The sequence below is a fragment of the Rhea americana genome, unplaced genomic scaffold, assembly GCF_003343005.1.
Source record: "Rhea americana isolate MKP2758 unplaced genomic scaffold, rheAme1 scaffold_165, whole genome shotgun sequence".
Classification (NCBI taxonomy): domain Eukaryota; kingdom Metazoa; phylum Chordata; class Aves; order Rheiformes; family Rheidae; genus Rhea; species Rhea americana.
Window position 1 is genome coordinate 579,548 of NW_028185761.1, and position 17,310 is coordinate 596,857.

The 17,310-nt window shown below is 39.3% G+C and overlaps 1 protein-coding gene across 1 annotated transcript in view; it reads right to left on the reverse strand.

Annotated features, from left to right (window-relative positions):
* The window catches only part of ACER3 (alkaline ceramidase 3), a 58,392-nt gene extending 41,106 nt beyond the window's left edge, over positions 1-17,286 (reverse strand). The window contains exon 1 of the mRNA XM_085300557.1: positions 17,112-17,286. Within this exon, the coding sequence (XP_085156683.1) occupies positions 17,112-17,214 (103 nt within the window). The 5' untranslated portion in view covers positions 17,215-17,286. The remainder of the gene's footprint in view (positions 1-17,111) is intronic.
* Between the last annotated feature and the right edge of the window lie 24 nt (positions 17,287-17,310).

The window sequence follows — 17,310 nt, forward strand, 5'->3', positions numbered from 1 at the left end:
ATTAATTTACTTGAAAAGGCAAAAAAGTGAATTAAGATCACAGGGTGATGGATGGCAAGGTAGGCACCAAAACGCTCAAATTTATTTCCAGTAGAGGCAGGGAAATAGTAATGTCATTATGCAAGCCAGCAGTGAACACACTGGARTAGGCTCTTCTACTTTAGTTATCAAAAAAAGAGGAAACACATCAGGGCACTGAGAAGCACCTTTCAATTTCTACGATACAGTGCAACATTACATTACAAAAAGGGACAAAAATTGCTTATCTTACCCAGCCTAGCAAAACAAAGGCCGGAAAGGGTAAAGCTGTGCTCTGTAAATACACCATGGGTAAATGCTAGGGATGGAAAGGAGTTATCTGAACCAAAAGACAACACTGACAAAAGAACAAATAGATATGAACTAACCCTACCTGAACATGGGCTGGAAGTTTAGGGAAAGCTTCCAGCTGAGGAAGAGGCAATTACAACTGCTTCCCAATAGAAGTGGGCAGCATGACAAATTTAATTGTTTTCAGGGAAAGATCGGTAAGTTCAAAAGTTGGATTACATGACACTGCGGCCTCTGAAAGTACTAGGTCAGACTCTGTCCAAAGAGGATATTTATTCTACGAGGTAAAACGCTAGTTTAATTTATAATCATGGTAAATGGCAGAGACACTGTGACCGAACTTGAAAATTGCCACAGAAGTTTTTCAAAACTATTTTAATGCACACCATCATTTTAAACTTTTTTTTTTTATTTACTGCAAGAACTCTATACTGTACCAGAACTAAATCAAATCCACATAAAACAAATTTAACGGGCTCCGTTTATGAGGACGGCTGTATCAGCCTTTCATCACATCTGAACACAGTCTTCTACAAGTATAATACCAAAAACTGACAGGTCTTTCCTATTCCGCTTTCACACTCATTTACAGGCCTTAAGAAAATTTACATTGTGTCATAAATGCACACATAAATGCACATCACCTGCACAAATACAGGTATTATACCAAATACACAAAAAACCCTAAAGATAACCTAAACAGGAAATAATATTTACAGGCAATAATGGGCACAATACAGAGTACTCCTTACTCTTATCTGATGAGCTAAGTGCAATAAGAGAGCACAGAAAAAATTGAAGGCCCTTACTTATATAAATTTTCAATTTCCCCCCAAAACCCAGTTAATTGTATTTCAGAAAGTCAAGCTGTAACAGAACTTAGTCTTGAAGAAWTATTATGCACATTATAAAAACACCTGAAACACAATACAGTGAGTTAGAATGTAGGAAAGTTTATAGTAGGGAAAGAAAAGTGGTATTAAAAAAAAAATCGCATCAGATATCATCTTCAGCTTTTGACAAGGTGACCAATGCGATTTGCACAGTGTTAAGAAACCCTTTCTCCTATGTTTGTACTTGGAATGAGTGTAAGATTTACAAGTTGCAAGGATCTTTTCAAATGTTAAAATGTTCTCTCTCAAACAAATGAAGACTTTTGACTCTGGTAGTTTCTGTAGGACACAAAGGACAGTAGAAATAAATTAGTGTTACCCTCAGAGAGGGAACAAGAAAATTTTTGAAATAAGAAATATGACTATACATAAAAAGCTCACTTAAAATCAAGACTGATGAACATGATATTTATTACAGCTTTTTGTTCTACACTTAAGAAAACTTGCATCTTACTCTGAAACACGAGGAAGGGAAGTGGCTATTACTTTCTAAAATAGATAGCCAAGTTGTTATAAAGTCAATGCGTCCCTTCGTAAGTTAGATAGAAAAAAAAATCTGAGGCTGAAAAAAAATCCATTCCACTTTGTACATTTTGCAGTGCACTGCACAGGCAGTTTTAGTGCACTACCTAGACTATGCAGCTTTTTCTTTTTCCATCGCTGCATGAAGAAAATACGAAAATAATTTAAAAACACAAAGCCTGTTGGATGGCATCGTGAAACATGCAGTACTTGAACAAACCCTACAGCTACTTTGAAATGTAAGGTGTAGTAATCAGGAGCTTCCTTTCTGGAATCCTTTCAAGCCGCTCCAGTGCAGACTGCAGCTCTTTATTACGGAGTTTTACAGAATTTAAAGGAATTCAGAAAGAAAGGACAGATTCAGGCACATCTGACAACATACCCATCTACATGGGGATAGCCTCTCTTTTAAAGAAAGCATTTCTCTCTTGGAAGGCTCTCCAGGTATATGAAACCAAGCATGAACCCACTCAGGGGAGAGTAACAGGAGAAGAAAGGAAGTAGTCTTGTGGCCCAACACCACCTGATAAGGGGGAACAACACAGGATAAAAAGGTCTTTGGAAATTAGACTTGAACTGGAGAAGAAGGCAGCCTAACAGCTTAAAGAGAGAGGAGGATTTTAGGGCATTTCCTTAAAGGAAAAAGGAACTCCTTCACAACAGTCCTTGCTAAGGCACAAGTATTCCACAGGGCACCTATCACAGTATTTTAAGTGTCAGTAAGAGGAATAAATTTGAATAAAACCCAGCAAGTTTCCACTCAATTTATGCTATATATTATCAATCAACAGAAACCAAGACAGAGCCCAGAGAAGGTCCACGTTTGCGTCACTGGTTTTTCAAGATGCAGGCATTTCAGAATTCTTCAGAAAACACAACTACACAAATTAAGCAGTTTTGGCCACTGACTTGCAACTTGTACTTTTTTTGCTTACAACTTATCACCAGGAGGACAGCAGAGCAATTCAATTTTCGCTTCCACCAGCTGTTTTTATTATATTCCACTTCAGAGTTCACAGTAACAACACTCCGGAGTGTCAGGAACTGAAAAATCCCGTTTCCATTTGATATTTCAGAATGAGCTCGGGGGAGAAAACCGAGTCATCCCAGCTGGAATATGGCCAGTATATGACTCCCTACTTTCTAATAAGCATAGATGCATCAATGTAAACTTCCTGTTACTCAGAGGAGCAGGACACTATGTTGCTGCAGGCTGGAGATCATGGACCAACTCTGATTTTAGAGAAAAAAATAAGGTGGTGAGGGATGAGGGATACCTTAAATGACAAGATCAACTTCTCCAGTCTCGTAATTCCTCAGGTCTCTCTTACAGATGTTAAGCAAACCTTGATTTTATTTAGCTGGACATTGATTGAAGTTGCAACTAAGGCAAATAAGCTGCAACTTATATTAGCCACCATAGTTTATTAATAAAATGGGAAAATTATTCAAGCACATAGGGAGTTAAATAATTACTGAACTGCATAAGCTCTACAGAAGAGCCATTAAAATAGGTACAGTTAAATAACAATTCTAGTGAACAGGTTATTAGAGTGACTACTAGATGTCACGCTGTTTAAAATAAAATCAGATAGCTAAACAGCAAGTCTGTGTAAGTCACAAGAACTATAAAAATCAAAAAGACAGATAAAAATGGAAAAATGAACTAGCATAAACATTATAAAGGAATAATATATTAAACACAGCTCTGTTTTGCTGTTGGCAAATATAACTGAAATGCATCTTAGCATTCTATTACGAAGAAATCTCTAAGGGAGAAAACAGAGGGGTTCAAATTCGAGCAACCAAGACTACTACAAAGGAAAGGAAAGGTCTAAGAAAAGGACCAAGCATCCAAATACTGGCCAGATGGCAGTGACAAGGAGGTGACAAAGAGGYGACAAGGAGGTCAACAGATTTACAAGGTGCAAGCATTGAAAGAAACTGTTTGAGCTGCTGAAGAATAGCACTTTGATCACCATTAACAGACTGAAACAAGGAAAATGGAATTTCAGGTAGGACAWTTAGAATTAGGTTTACTCAGCAACAGCGATGTCTCCCAGAAGAAGCTATGAATCTTGGAATGATTTCAGATGAGACTAGATAACATACTACAGGACACACTGTGAGAACAAGCTAGGGCAGGCAAAGAAAGGAAGCAAACGAGGCATGAATACAGTGTCAATATTAGCACCAACACAAATGCATACCACTAGCATGAGCACGCTGCGCTCCAGTCGCACACATCCCAGCCCCAGCAGCAACAGCTAGCTGCTCGTGATATGTCGAAGTGCTGGGACAAAGCCAAAAGCACTTACAGGCAGCATCTCTGGTGCAGAGCTGGTGGCCAACAAGGTTTTAGTATCTAAAGTCAGTGTCCAGCACAAGTGCTTCGAAGCCGCTTCTCCCTTGTTGGGCCATCGTTTCTCCAGAATACACAAATATATGCTGATGCTCTTCTAAACAAAGTTGCACAGGTTAAACCATTTAAGTGATTTAGTGGATGGGGGAGGGGTAATGAGGTAATTTTGGAATAAAAAAGATTAATAATTAAAGAACACAATTTGATTTTTATTCCCAGTGCTGGTTTATGAGTGGTTCCAACATGCTGTGTCAAGTGATAGTTCTGATTTATGGCCTTACATACTTTATATTCCAGCGCAGAATTCATTCTTTTGGCATTCATAACACTAGTTCAACTATCTTTTTTTGTACATGCATTTACTCTGATTATTGTATTTTATGTACATTTGTGTTCTTCAAAACAATCAGAGTGTAGAAGATAATTAGAAGAAAAGACTCTATATTCCTGAGTAACAAAGCATGTACAAGCTCAGTTCAAACCCATAAAATGTGAGTATATTTTCCAATGCACAAGCCTCCCTTTGGTACGCAGGTCCTACAAAAGCACGTTATTAAATCGCTTTCGAATTGCCCTAGGTTACAATTAAATTATCCCTTTCTTTATCCTCAACTCTCTGCAAAGTGCTTTTGCTACTCTGTATTGAAGACATCAAAAAATTAGAATCTAAGAGGAGACAGTACTAACGCTGACTTTGCCTCTTCTGTGCATTATACTAAAGAATGAAAACTAATACTACGCAAATCCAAATTTTAAGCCTTCATATAAACATATGAAGCTTTGTAAGATTCTGATGCCCTTGCAATCCCTTAAATGTAACATTTGTGTTCATAATGCAGTTATTTAACCTTGGATGGTGAAACATTTGTCCCTAGGCTGAGAAGTCTGTGTGTCCCTGCCCCAATCTAAAATATATTGTTTACCTATAYGGCTTCCATTACTGCAGTGTTTAAGCAACTCCAGTCTTCAATGTACATAAGCTCAAAACCCTTTGAAAAAAGAGGACAGGTTAGAAGAGGGTGGTTGCATAAAACTGAAGACAGGCCTTCTAAACACCACAGTGTTCCTCTAGCCACCAGACCAATCTTCCTGCTTAAAAAAAATCACCTCTTGTAAATAAAGAAAATAAAGAGCTTCAAAGTAGAAAGTACATAAGAATATGAACTTTCTAGAAACATCAATCTTTGTTAGCAATGTTTAGCATTACAAAGTCATCCTCCTCCTGGCATTTGAAGAAACAATCAGAAAATGAGGASAAGGTTTCTTAAGACCTAACATGCCAGAAATTGGATTTATGGTTCTTTTGGGAGCCATAAGAGGAAGGATGACTAAATGTTTTCAGAGGCATCTGTCTTGAAGTCTTTCATGAGTGAAATCTAAGATCATGGAATCACAGAGTGGCTGAGATTGGAAGGGACCTCTGGAGATCATCCAGTCCAACTCACCCTACTCAAGCAGGGTCACCTACAGCACATTGCCCAGGACCACGTCCAGTTGTGTTGTGAATATCTCCAAGGATGGAAATGTCACAACCTCTCTGGGTAACCTGGTCCAATGATCAGTCATCTTCACAGAGAAGAAGTGTTTTCTTATGTTCCAGTGGAATTTCCTGTGTTTGTCTGTGCTCATTGTCTGCTGTCCTGTCACTGGGCACCACTGAGAAGAATCTGGATCTGTCTCCTTTATACCCTCCCAGCAGGCATTTAAACAGATTTATAAGACTCTCCCCCTGCCTTCATGAGCCTTTTCTTCTCCAGGCTGAACAGTCCCAGCACTCTCATCCTCTCCTCATAGGACAGATGGTCCAGTTTCTTAATGATCCTTGTGGCCCTATGCTGGACTTACTCCACTAGGTCCACGTCCTTCCTMTACTGAGATCTGCATGAGATAGTGTTCCTCAGATTATAGTTAATAGCAATCTCTGGCCAACCTGTTCCAGTGCCAGTACACCTGGAAAGGTTTCCCAAGTAAATTTAAGGCAAAAACAGTGGCCACAGGCACACCATTTGAAGTATCAATCTAGCAAGTGCACTGAAAGCAAGTGTTCAAAGCYGGAAAAATGCAATCAAAGTCTAAATAGATCAGGCTGAGATGATATAAAGTTAAAATATTATATGAAGTAAGCTCCCTGCTGAAGGGGAGACTTGCTGCTATTACAGCATTCACTGGAAAACAACATAAAATGTATTTTAAATGTTATTTTAAGACAGACTGACAATGAAGAATTGGAAGGCAACAGGCAAGAAGGGCAAGATTACTTTTGAGCCACTGCTAAAACTAAGTGGTGACCAATATGATGTTATCGGGATCATCTCTTTACTTTTCACCTTATTTAGGGCCTTCCAATACCCTTCTTCCTCTATGAGTCATAGCTGCTGTCAGCATCCTGGTTTCTTGTAAGTACCTGCACCAACTCCTCTAAGCCTAAGGCTCGGCCCAGGGCAGAAAGCACAGCTTTCAACAGCTGATGGTTTTGAACTATCAGAGCTACACGCAGCCCAGCATTTCCTGTCCTCAACACAGAGAAATCAACTTGAGGCAGAACATGCTGTGGGTATCAYCTCAGAGGCTCTGGTAGGATTCTTCCATCCAGTGTGCACTGAGATACGACAGTAGTGTATTATGAGAGCCCAATATGGTGACTAAATGATGCGCAGCAYAGAAAAATGTACCTAGGCTTTTTTTTCCAGGTATTTTTAGAGTTAGTCTGGGTAACATTTCTTAGAAATCCAAATTCTCCCACTTTCTTCTCTTTCTTGCTGTCACCATGATTTCCCCTGAGTGTCCATCATAATTAAAGTCTGTCCTACTAATATTCCATGTCATTCTTTTGCAGTTTGACCCACTTGGACAGTAAGAATATAAAGTGTAGATGCTATTTGACAAACATAAAATGAGGTACACAGGGATAGTGAAACCTGTTAGCAACCACAGCTTGATTCAGATACACAGCAGCTGTTTGAACACTGGTTGGTGACACGCTGTCTTCCCAGTAATACTAGTAGCAACTCCATRCTTCAACTAACTTCCTTCTTTTTCACATGACTCCTTTAAATTAAAAACCTACGGCCAATCAGAACATGCAATAAAAAAAAGWTATTTGATTTGAGAAATTACTTTGGCTCTTCTCTTTCACTCCTAAATACCCAGCCTTGAGCAAGAACTTTCAACTGTACCCAATTCACTAACCCTAGACTCAAAAGTTGTGGCTCCTTGTCTGAAACGTCTAACCTCAACTCTATTTTTCCTCCTCATTCTCTAAATGCCCCTTCAAGACAATTTTATTGTTCCTGCCTGGAAAAAAAAAAAAAAAAAAAAAAAACATTTTTGGCATTTGCCTGTTAGCCCACAAATCTTGGCAAAAGTTGTTTAGCTATACAGGGAATGAATCTTCTTCTCCACAAAACAGCAAGAGCAAAGACCATATCTTAAGTATTTCACAATCTAAACAAAATACAGGAAGACATACTGAAGGTTCAAGGATTAAACACCGTCTTTTTGTTATAAATAAAACTTAAGATAGTACCTAAACAGTTCACATAGTGGGAGGCAAGCACTGAGGCAGAAGTAAGTTGATGATATGAAATAGTTGAAAACCGAACACATAGCAAATAGTTCCCAGCACAAATGGTGGTAGAGGATAGGTCTGAGGTTAATATAGAGGAAGTATGATAAAAGCAGAAAAATATGAATTAATACAAGAGACAAAGAAATCAGCATGTAGAGKTTTAATAGCAGGAAAAAGAATTGAAGAGCTTGGTAGACAATGTATTTAAAGAAAAGGGAGTATTTCTCCGCAGCCTAGAACAGAAAGAAGAAGAAAGCCACCAGAAAGTAAAATTGGGATGGATTGAGAATTTTAGCATTAGATAACTGAATGCTGACATTAGACATTGCTGACGACAATATTCAGAGAGACCTCATAGAAACATAAAACCTAGGCCTTTAAAGATTTAACAGCCACTAAGTCCCAAACCTGGAAGTGAAAAGTAACTGTGRTATCACAGACTGCAAGTCTTAGCAGTTTGCTTAAGAGAACAAAAACAACATCTGCTGTATGATTTCATTACCACAGTGCATTTCTCTGCTACTTTCCAAAGCATCTACACAATTCAGTTGAGTTTATTCTTGTTAGAGACAGTCCACTCACCAGTTTGAAAGAGGTAAAAGCAATACAAGCTGGCAAGACTCATCTGTTTTTTCACTCTGCTACTTCTAAAGAAAGCCACGAACTCCGGTATTACAGCTGCTGCTAGCTGCAGCTCTATGGAGATGGCATTAAACTGTACTCATTTGCAGAAGCCAGACCTGCAGGCACAGGTGGCTACGAACAAAAGTGCATTGCTAACCTTCTTTCTAAACTACTCTTACTATTTTGAAAAAAAAAAAARAGAAAAGAGTTTTGCTTCTCCAGTTTTCTAGACTGTTTACTCATGCAATGGTCAATCCTCTCTGCTTCTATGGGTCATTCCAACTGTCAAAAAAACTTGGGRAAAAAAAACCAAACAAAACAGAAAAATAAGAAAATAAGAAAAGAAGGTGGCATGATTTTTTCCATTAATGAGSAAAATATGACCAGGAGCAGCTCTGATTTTATATACATATATATAAGTACACAAGATTTTAAAAAGTCAGTCCCTGCATTCCTCCCACAGATACAATCTGAAGAAATATGCCCTGAAACACTCCTTCTTTTGAGTGTAAAAATCCACAGAGCAGGCTGGGGCCAGCACTAGACCAGGAATCAATGGTAGGAAGAAAGCACTGGAAACTCCCTCCAGCAGCAATCATGCACACAAGAACAATGCAAACATGCCCCTTCTTACACAGCAAATTTTGTTAAGTATATGTAGACGAAAAAAGACATTTATCTAGTAGAACAAAGGAGAATTCCATGTTGTGACAATAAACTTAGTTCTTTGGGACATTTTATTTCCCTGTTGTAGGTGACCCATTAGTCTTGAGGGAAAAAATCGCATCTGCAGATCCCATTTCTCAAAGAAAACATGCAAGTGCTTCTTCAGATAYTCTTGGTTTTCTTCATGGTAAGGTTAAAATACTCATCAGAAGGGATCATAATAGCACGCTTTCCAGTTGAGAAGCAGGTCTCTGCCTAAACAAAGAAATGTGTTGACTAGGGAAGATAGAAAAAAAAAACGATGAACAAATGGCAAATCTAATACAGGGGACAGAAATACTTTGTCCCAAGACTGTCAGTGCTCCAAAAGATTAGTTCTAATGCTTAACCATGCTACAATAACTATCCAGACTATTTCTTTGATCTAATACTGCATCTGATTCATGGATGTTGGATCTTGTCCAAATGAAAATCATCATCCAACTAGAATTAGCAGTTACTGAAAATCTAGCCTACAGGGCAGTAGCATCTTGAACCTTTGCTGCGAATGCTGACCTCATTAAAGCACTGTATGAATCAGAGAGCTTGCAAGGTCTTATTTTATGACCACAAGGTTGATACCCTAAAATCCTGCTAGTGCTGGAATTCATACAAAACATTCTCAGGTGTCCTGTGCCAAGAACCCATGACTCACAGTAAAGCAGATGTGAAGGAAGAAACTGAGAGAGAGGCATGGCTGGTGTCTGTTATGTACACTGCCCTGGCTCCACTCACCTTATGCAAACTGTCAGGGGCAGGCGGCTAGCTGTCCAGCTCCCATTTGGCAACACTTCTTTTTCTAATTCTGATCGTCTGCTTTCCTGTTTAAAGACAACTGAGCCTCCTCTCCTCCCCAAATGYGAAAGTCAAATATCAAACTATTGGGCTAAACCTTGTCCAGAAGAACCAGCCTATACTCTTGTCCCCTTCTCCAGCTCCTCTGCAATCAGAGGAGAATCAAGGCAACCCTACTAGTACCAAGCCACAAGGGAAAATGTCCTCTGCTCATAGAATCAGCTTGAGATCCTTTAAGAGACACTGACCTTGTACAGAWCATTCCTGGCTCACTCCTGGAAGCTACTGGGGACACTAGGTTTTGAAAACAAGTCTAAAGAGGAATAATCTATCTCCAGTAAAGCTGAAAGAAAACAGAATGATAAAATAAACTAAAGCCCTAGGACACAGCTGGGAAACAGATACACTTCTGAATGTTACTTTCAATTTTGAAATAAAATTCATAATTTCCCCTCAGGAAAGTTCTGCAGTTTGGAGAGCAGGCTGAGTCACCAGTTGCTGGAAAGGGAAAGAATTGGAGAGAAACCTTGTAGCTCTCCAAAGGGGGCAGAAAGGGTACGTGAATGATAGAGGGCTCACTGTGCTTCCTATGCTCCAAATAGGCTGAAGCAAATACTCCGCCAGAAAKCTATGGACCTTGCCACAAAGGAGATAATGATGATTCTGCAGAGGCTGTCTGCATTGATCAGCGAGCAAATGTCAGTTTTTCAGTCACTGATCATATTGCATATGCAACATATTTCTTTGGGAAAATTAACTGGGGAAAAAAAAAAGCCTGATCAGATACTTTAGATTTTTGAGATAGCACAGAAAAAAGAAAAAGAAAAATCAGGGTATATTACATCTGCATTTTCAATTGGGTGAAACAGTCTGTGTCTGAAACCTTACATCCAAATAGTGCTCAGCAAAATAATCACTGTGACTCCACCTAGATCTTGCCTACATGGGAAATTTCAGATATCCAAATCAATTAATGGTAAAAGATCAATACTAAAGCAGTGTTTCTCTGGTTTTCAWGCTCTAGTATTCTCTAGGAACTTCTCTCTTCCTGACATCTTTCTTCCTTCTTTGTGATGCTTCTGTAACCACAGAATAACCAAGTACCTTTAATTCATGCATCACCTCAGCTTCTCCAGTAAGGGATTGAAAAATCACAGTAATTACTGGGGCACATGTAAAGAAAAAAACACCCAGAAAACTCAAAGGTAATTCGCTGTTAATCACTTGCAAGTCACCACCAAAAATAAAAATTATTCTTGGTTCTCGCCTACTACTATAAATTTAAGTTTGTGATATATGTTTTGAACTAAAGAACTCTTAGAATTTTCCTAAACTTGCATGATCCATGAACCTTTCTATGATCCCCTTCAGGCTTTTAGTTAGTTATAGAAATATTAAACGATGCTAGCACTTGCATTCATTCCGAGATAAAATGACCACATACTGCTGAGCTGCTGGGGTCAGACAGAATTCCCAGAGTTCCTYTTAATATTTTCGGAGTGATTATTAAATCTTCTGTTTTGTTTAGAAGTACCTTCCCCACTGTTCTGTGAAAGACTCATGCAAATAAGGAACATGCATTTCACCAACACCAGTTTCAAACAAAAAACAAAACCCCCAAATAGACTAAAAACTTTTTTGTCTTTCAATTATGACAACTGTAGCTTTATCTGTAGCTAAAGACCCATTTAAAGTCATTTAAAAGCCAATAGTGTTACCTTACTATAATACGTATATTTTTTATATATTATGCAAATCCATATCATGCAGCTCATAAGCTTCTCTTAGTTTGCGCATAGCAAAATTAAATTGTAAAAATACCACTGCTCTGTTAACACTTGGAGTGGCAGATGTCCAATTGCCAGCTCTACAAGAACTGAATATGAAGTGCTCATTATTGTGTAATCAAACGCTCTGTTAAACCATATTTAAGAATTTTAYTGTCACTTAATAACTACACAAGTATTAGTAGATAAGCACACAAGTGGTGAATTACCAAGGCATTCATCAAGTTTTAAGCACATTAGTAATGTGATAGATMAATGAGAACTAGTGGATTGGACAAACCTGCACTTTCCAAAAGTGCAAGTTTTCTTGATATTGTCTTTCCACGAAATTCTTGGGCAAAACAGAAAGCTAAGCTGTCAAGAGGTAAAAGGTAAAGCTGTATCATAGATCAGAAATTCAAAGACAAAAAAGGAAGGATTAAAAAAATTCATTCATCGCAGCAAAATGCATCAGAACAGTGTCACAAGTTTATCTTATAGCTTAAATCGTGTATATTCATTTATGGCCTAGGAAGGGAAGCAAAAATAATGCAATATCTGACAATGACTCAAAGTTATTTCAAATTATTAAACAAAGGAGAAAACAAGATAGTAGAGACCATCCGCCTGCCTTACGAGTTTACTTCTGYTATATTACTCTTTGAAGAAAGTAACCCTTCTATCAACATTTTTTCCCTCCATAGCACAAACAGCAAGTGAGAAGAGTTCATCTTAAAAAGCATCCCACAGCTAAGCACGATTCTATATACTTAACTTCACAGCAACCATCAATTAGTTTAATTTTCCCTTYATCTTTTCGTCTATGCCACCCCCTAAGCTGAAGGATCTCCCTGAAGGACCCTGATAAATTTAAAAAGGAAACCTGTGATGTGGCTTCCTGCAATTAGGTTGTTAAACTTACACACTCAAATCCCTTTCAGCCTGAATAACTTGTGAGACTGTGACATTGCCTTCATTTAAATCCCAGTTTAGAACTCATCTGTCATGAGGACTTTATATAATTTAGCCACAGCTAGGCAGTCGACCTAAAGACATCCAATTAATCCTGATGATTCTTCCTTCATCCATCATTTCATTATTCAAAGAACACACAGACATAAATACATTGTAAGCATTTGAAGCCAGAGAGAGTTGGCTTTTCTCCCCCCCTCCCCTTTTTTTCAGTAACTTGCATGGATAATAGCTAACCCAACAATCTCTGGCCCTCTTCCAAGGCCTCTGACAAAAGAGCTAAAACACAGCCAGACATCCAAGAGGAAAGGGTGACAATATATATGTGGCAGTCTGAATTCAATATTAATGACATAATTCTAACTTTAAGTAAATTTTGCATATTRTAAGTTCAAAAGTAACAGTCCCCATGCACAACACAGACATAGGTATCCTTTAGTGAACACTTTTTTTGAGTGCTGCTAAGAAAACAGTATTTTTTAGGTTGTTGTTTGCAATATAGAGAATGCTCTGATGGCACTCCGTGTGTGAATGAGACATMTAACAACATAGGTAACAGTTACTTTATTTCAATGTACTCCTAGCAAAAGTTGGAAGAATTTAAGAAAGACCAACAAAAGTGACTAGAAACAATCAGATTCTCATAATCTACTTTTTTTTTCTACCTAAGGATCCCAAAAGGAAGGCACTGTTACAGCAATTTGGTAGACAGATATTCAATAAAAATAAAAAGCAGTGGATTTGACAATTGTAATAGAAAATACCTTTCTTATATGAAAGTAGCAAAACATCCTGTCACAGAATCAGAAGCCAAGAAAGGAGTGATTCTACTGGTTCCCTGTGATGCCTGAAGCCATATTCCAGATGTTTTCTGCTGTTAATGTCATCATAAGGATCTACTACCTCCAAAGCAATTATGCTGTAGATGSTGCATATTACTCATAGACARTAATAGCTCAAGGCAACATTTCACWTACTTGAAAACATCAGTAAAGTCTGATCTGCACTGAAACACACCACTAAGTTCGTAACATCAACAAATCTCCCCAACTCCCATCACTTTCCTGACTGAGAATTATAAACCCCTCAAGTACTGTAGAGGGCTTCTTTGAATTTAATGCATTTGTTTAAAATGACACTATTCTCAACGTTTTCAACAAAGGAAATACATGAACGTTAGTTATACTCATTCCTCATATTCTACAAAACAAAYCTTTCTTACAATCATAACAGCGGATGCAAGAAGTGTAAGCCATTGGTCATACATGCTTTCAAATCAGAACAGACCTCAAGAACTGAACATTACATAGGCTAAACTGACCTGAAACATGACCTCTTTCAAAATAAGGAGTGCACTGTAACATTTAAGCACTTAGTGTTTTAACAACAGCACTAGCATTTGACCTTGTTCTGTGTGCTTGAGTGGGAGAGTGCTTGAGTGGGAGGGCAGCATTCTTTTTTTATTATTATTTTGCTAATACACAAAATACAAGAGCTTGAGCAATTCAGCATAGAGGCACTGGGAGCTGAAAGAGATTAGTTCAGAACAAATGCATCCATACTGCTTGCTCTCCAGAACACGGCAGTGGACACAAACGCCTGAGGAAGCCTGAAGAGCTAACTACTAAACCATAGGACAGAGGGGTAAGATAGGGCCTAACATAGTTAAGCTGGTAAATACTTTCAACAGGTTTTCAATTTCAATTGGTTTAATACTCTACAGAAAGACACAGAGCAATTAGTCAGCCATCACCAGGACAGAGGAAAACTGCTTTCAGAAAGCCGAAAAGGGGCATTTCTCATTATTAAAAACACAAATCTTCGAGTATGAATCATTGTGTTTGCTGTTCATCAAGAGAGAACGCAAATGTGAAGTGCTACAGAAACAAACTGTAACAGGGTACCTCACCTTCACATCTCTGAATAAATACATTTGATTAGCTGCCATCATTTACTAATTCTTTATAGAATGAATGGCGAAGAATTGTAGGTAGGCTTCTGGAACACAATGTAGCAATTTGTACTAAAATTAGCATATTAAAAACAAATTGTTACATGGCAGGAAGACTTAATTTGCATAACAAGCTTTCAGTTTGGCTCCTCAGCATGCTTTAGAAACCTAAGGAAAACATAATATTTGACTTGGCCCTGCTAGTATCTTTCAAGCTTCAAGTCTCCCATGGTTTCTTATAAACTATTTGCAACAAGCATTTAAGGCAAAAAATTTAAAAATACCRTAACTGTAGCTGTTACCAAGAGAGTGAGAAGTCCAGAACTGATTTTCACTTTTCTATAAATTACATAACACTTAAAATAAATAGACTGTATATGAATTCTAAAAACAGTATCATCAATTGCAACATCAAAAATCACCGTAATGAGAACTGTGAGAGAGATAAGAATCACCATTTTTCTGCTTTCTGGTTTGTTTTCGCCATTTGCGTATTTGGTAAAGTAATGAGGCTATGAATGCAAAGCAAATGGCAGAAAACAGTTGGGTCCCCAGATTTCAGAATAACCTTCCTCTAATCTTCCAAAGTAATTAACTTCAAATTCAGTATTTTAGAGAAAGTTGGGAAAGAATCCTTGGTTGTTTTATGAAAGATATGTTGCCAATCCTTTTGTGCTAGMTAAGTTTTAAATGTAGTAGGTTCATATCATCAGAAAAAAAAAAAAGCAAACTTCCTCTGACATTTACAGAGTTGTTATTACTATTACTAATCCAAGCCATCTTGACATAACCACTGAAATTATCTAGTGTTAAACTAACCATAAAATAAGCATGCTTGTTTACTGTTTTGCTTTTTAACCTGGACCATTTGAATGCTCTAATTTACAACATTACCTTTAAAATAGAGTTGCTTTAGCACCACTGAAGAACAACAAACCATGGTGCCAAACACTAACATCTTGAGAGGGGGACCAGAAGTCTTAAAATAACTTTTCCATTGTGAAAAATATACCATATAATTAATCCCTTATTCTTCACAACAAATACCTTTCTACCTCACACCTTTAATATCATCCTCATCTTCTTTCTCCTGCATAATCTAGGAGAGGATGAAACCTTTCAATTCACATGTCCAACAATGCAGGGATTATTTCAAAATTTACATGCACACACATCAGTCAAATTTATTTTCACATGGAGGAAGCAATAGACTTTCCTCTTTCCTAGGCAGATTATTTCACAAATTACTTTTTCTCCATGAGGAAAGCATAAAAATATGTCTTGCAAAACTGTCATTCTATTTAAARCTCCTAAGTATGGCCCATTCTCGAATATTAAGTTTTGTTCCCTTTTAAACTGGCCTCTTTCAGCCATAAATCTACATATCAACTTCCTTTTACCCTGTCCTTGCTACTGTTATTCAACTCGTTCCCACTCCCACACTCTGAAACCTCCTTCACAACTACTCGTTTTGGTCCTTCAGCCATGTCACTGTTTGCAATCAGAAGTCACAACCCAGAACCGTCCACCTCCGGGATGCCAAGCTCTTCCAAAGTGCTGCCGAAGCAACCCAGCTACGCAAGCAGCCTTTTCRGATTGTCCGCTCCAAGCACTTGAAGGAGACTGACCTGTTCACCTTCCTATGAGCTTCCCAGAGTCTCAACATTTCAAACAACCTCCTATCTTTATGCGCATGAAAGTTTTGGGAGGACAGGGCATCTGGGAGAGCAGTACATAACTACAACCACTACACCCTGTAAAGTCACTGACCAGGACATGAAAATACTTACTTTTGCAGCAAAGCATCAGTGAGAGAGGCCTCGGATGCTTTACCACCACCACGACATACCCTATCTGCTGACCACCTCAAGCCCCTCACTCCTAGCTGACGCTTGAGTTGAAGCACCTTCTTCTTCTCCTAAAGCATGCTTGAATACTTCCAAATTCCYGGCTGCAACCTGAATAACAGGGTCTGGAAAGCAGAACATGGGTTTGCTCTCGTGCTCCTAYTCAAAGCTACCCAGAGAAAACCTGCAACATGACGACTGGGCCAAGAGCCGCTGAARGCCAGCGTGGAGAAGACATCTCTTCCCTACGAAGCTCTCTTACTCTTAATTGACTTGAACATCTCTCCCCGCCGCATCAGCGCTCAGGTTGCCCAGCCACCGGGAGCGGAGCCGCTGGCCCGCCATCGCCTTGCAGCATGGCGCCCTGAGACATACGTTAGCGAAAACTAACCCCCTCTTCCTTTGCGGTTGTTTTGGGGGGGTTTTGCTGTTGTTTCTTCCCCCTCATAATCCTYGTGGGATCCTTGGTTTCCATGCCAAGCGCCTCAATGCCCCAAGCGCCCTTTCCAGGCTCCCGCACCAAGGCGTGGGGCAGACGAGGCCTTGCCTGTGCCAACCCCCTCCTTGATGGAGCGTGTGTGAAGATTTTGGAGCAAGGGGAGCAGGAAAAAACGAGGGAAAAAACAAAACAGCAACAACCAAAAAAAAAAAACATTTCCACCTGCCAGCGCTAACGGAGGGGGGGGGGAATTGGGCACGGGGGTCCTCGCTATGGGGCCCAGGCCCTCTCACCCCCTACCCCCAGCCCTCCCCCGGGGGCCGCGGCCGCCACTCACAGAACTCGGCGATGTAGTAGGAGACGGCGTAGTTCTCCTCGCACCACTCCAAGGTGGAGGTCGGCGGGCCCCAATAACCCTCCCGGTCGGCGGCCGGAGCCATCGCGGCGCTCGCTCCAGGCCGCAGCGACGAGACGAGCCCGGCGAGCGAGGGGAAAGGAAGGGAAGAAGGGAAGGGACGGGCGGAGGGGAGGGGAGG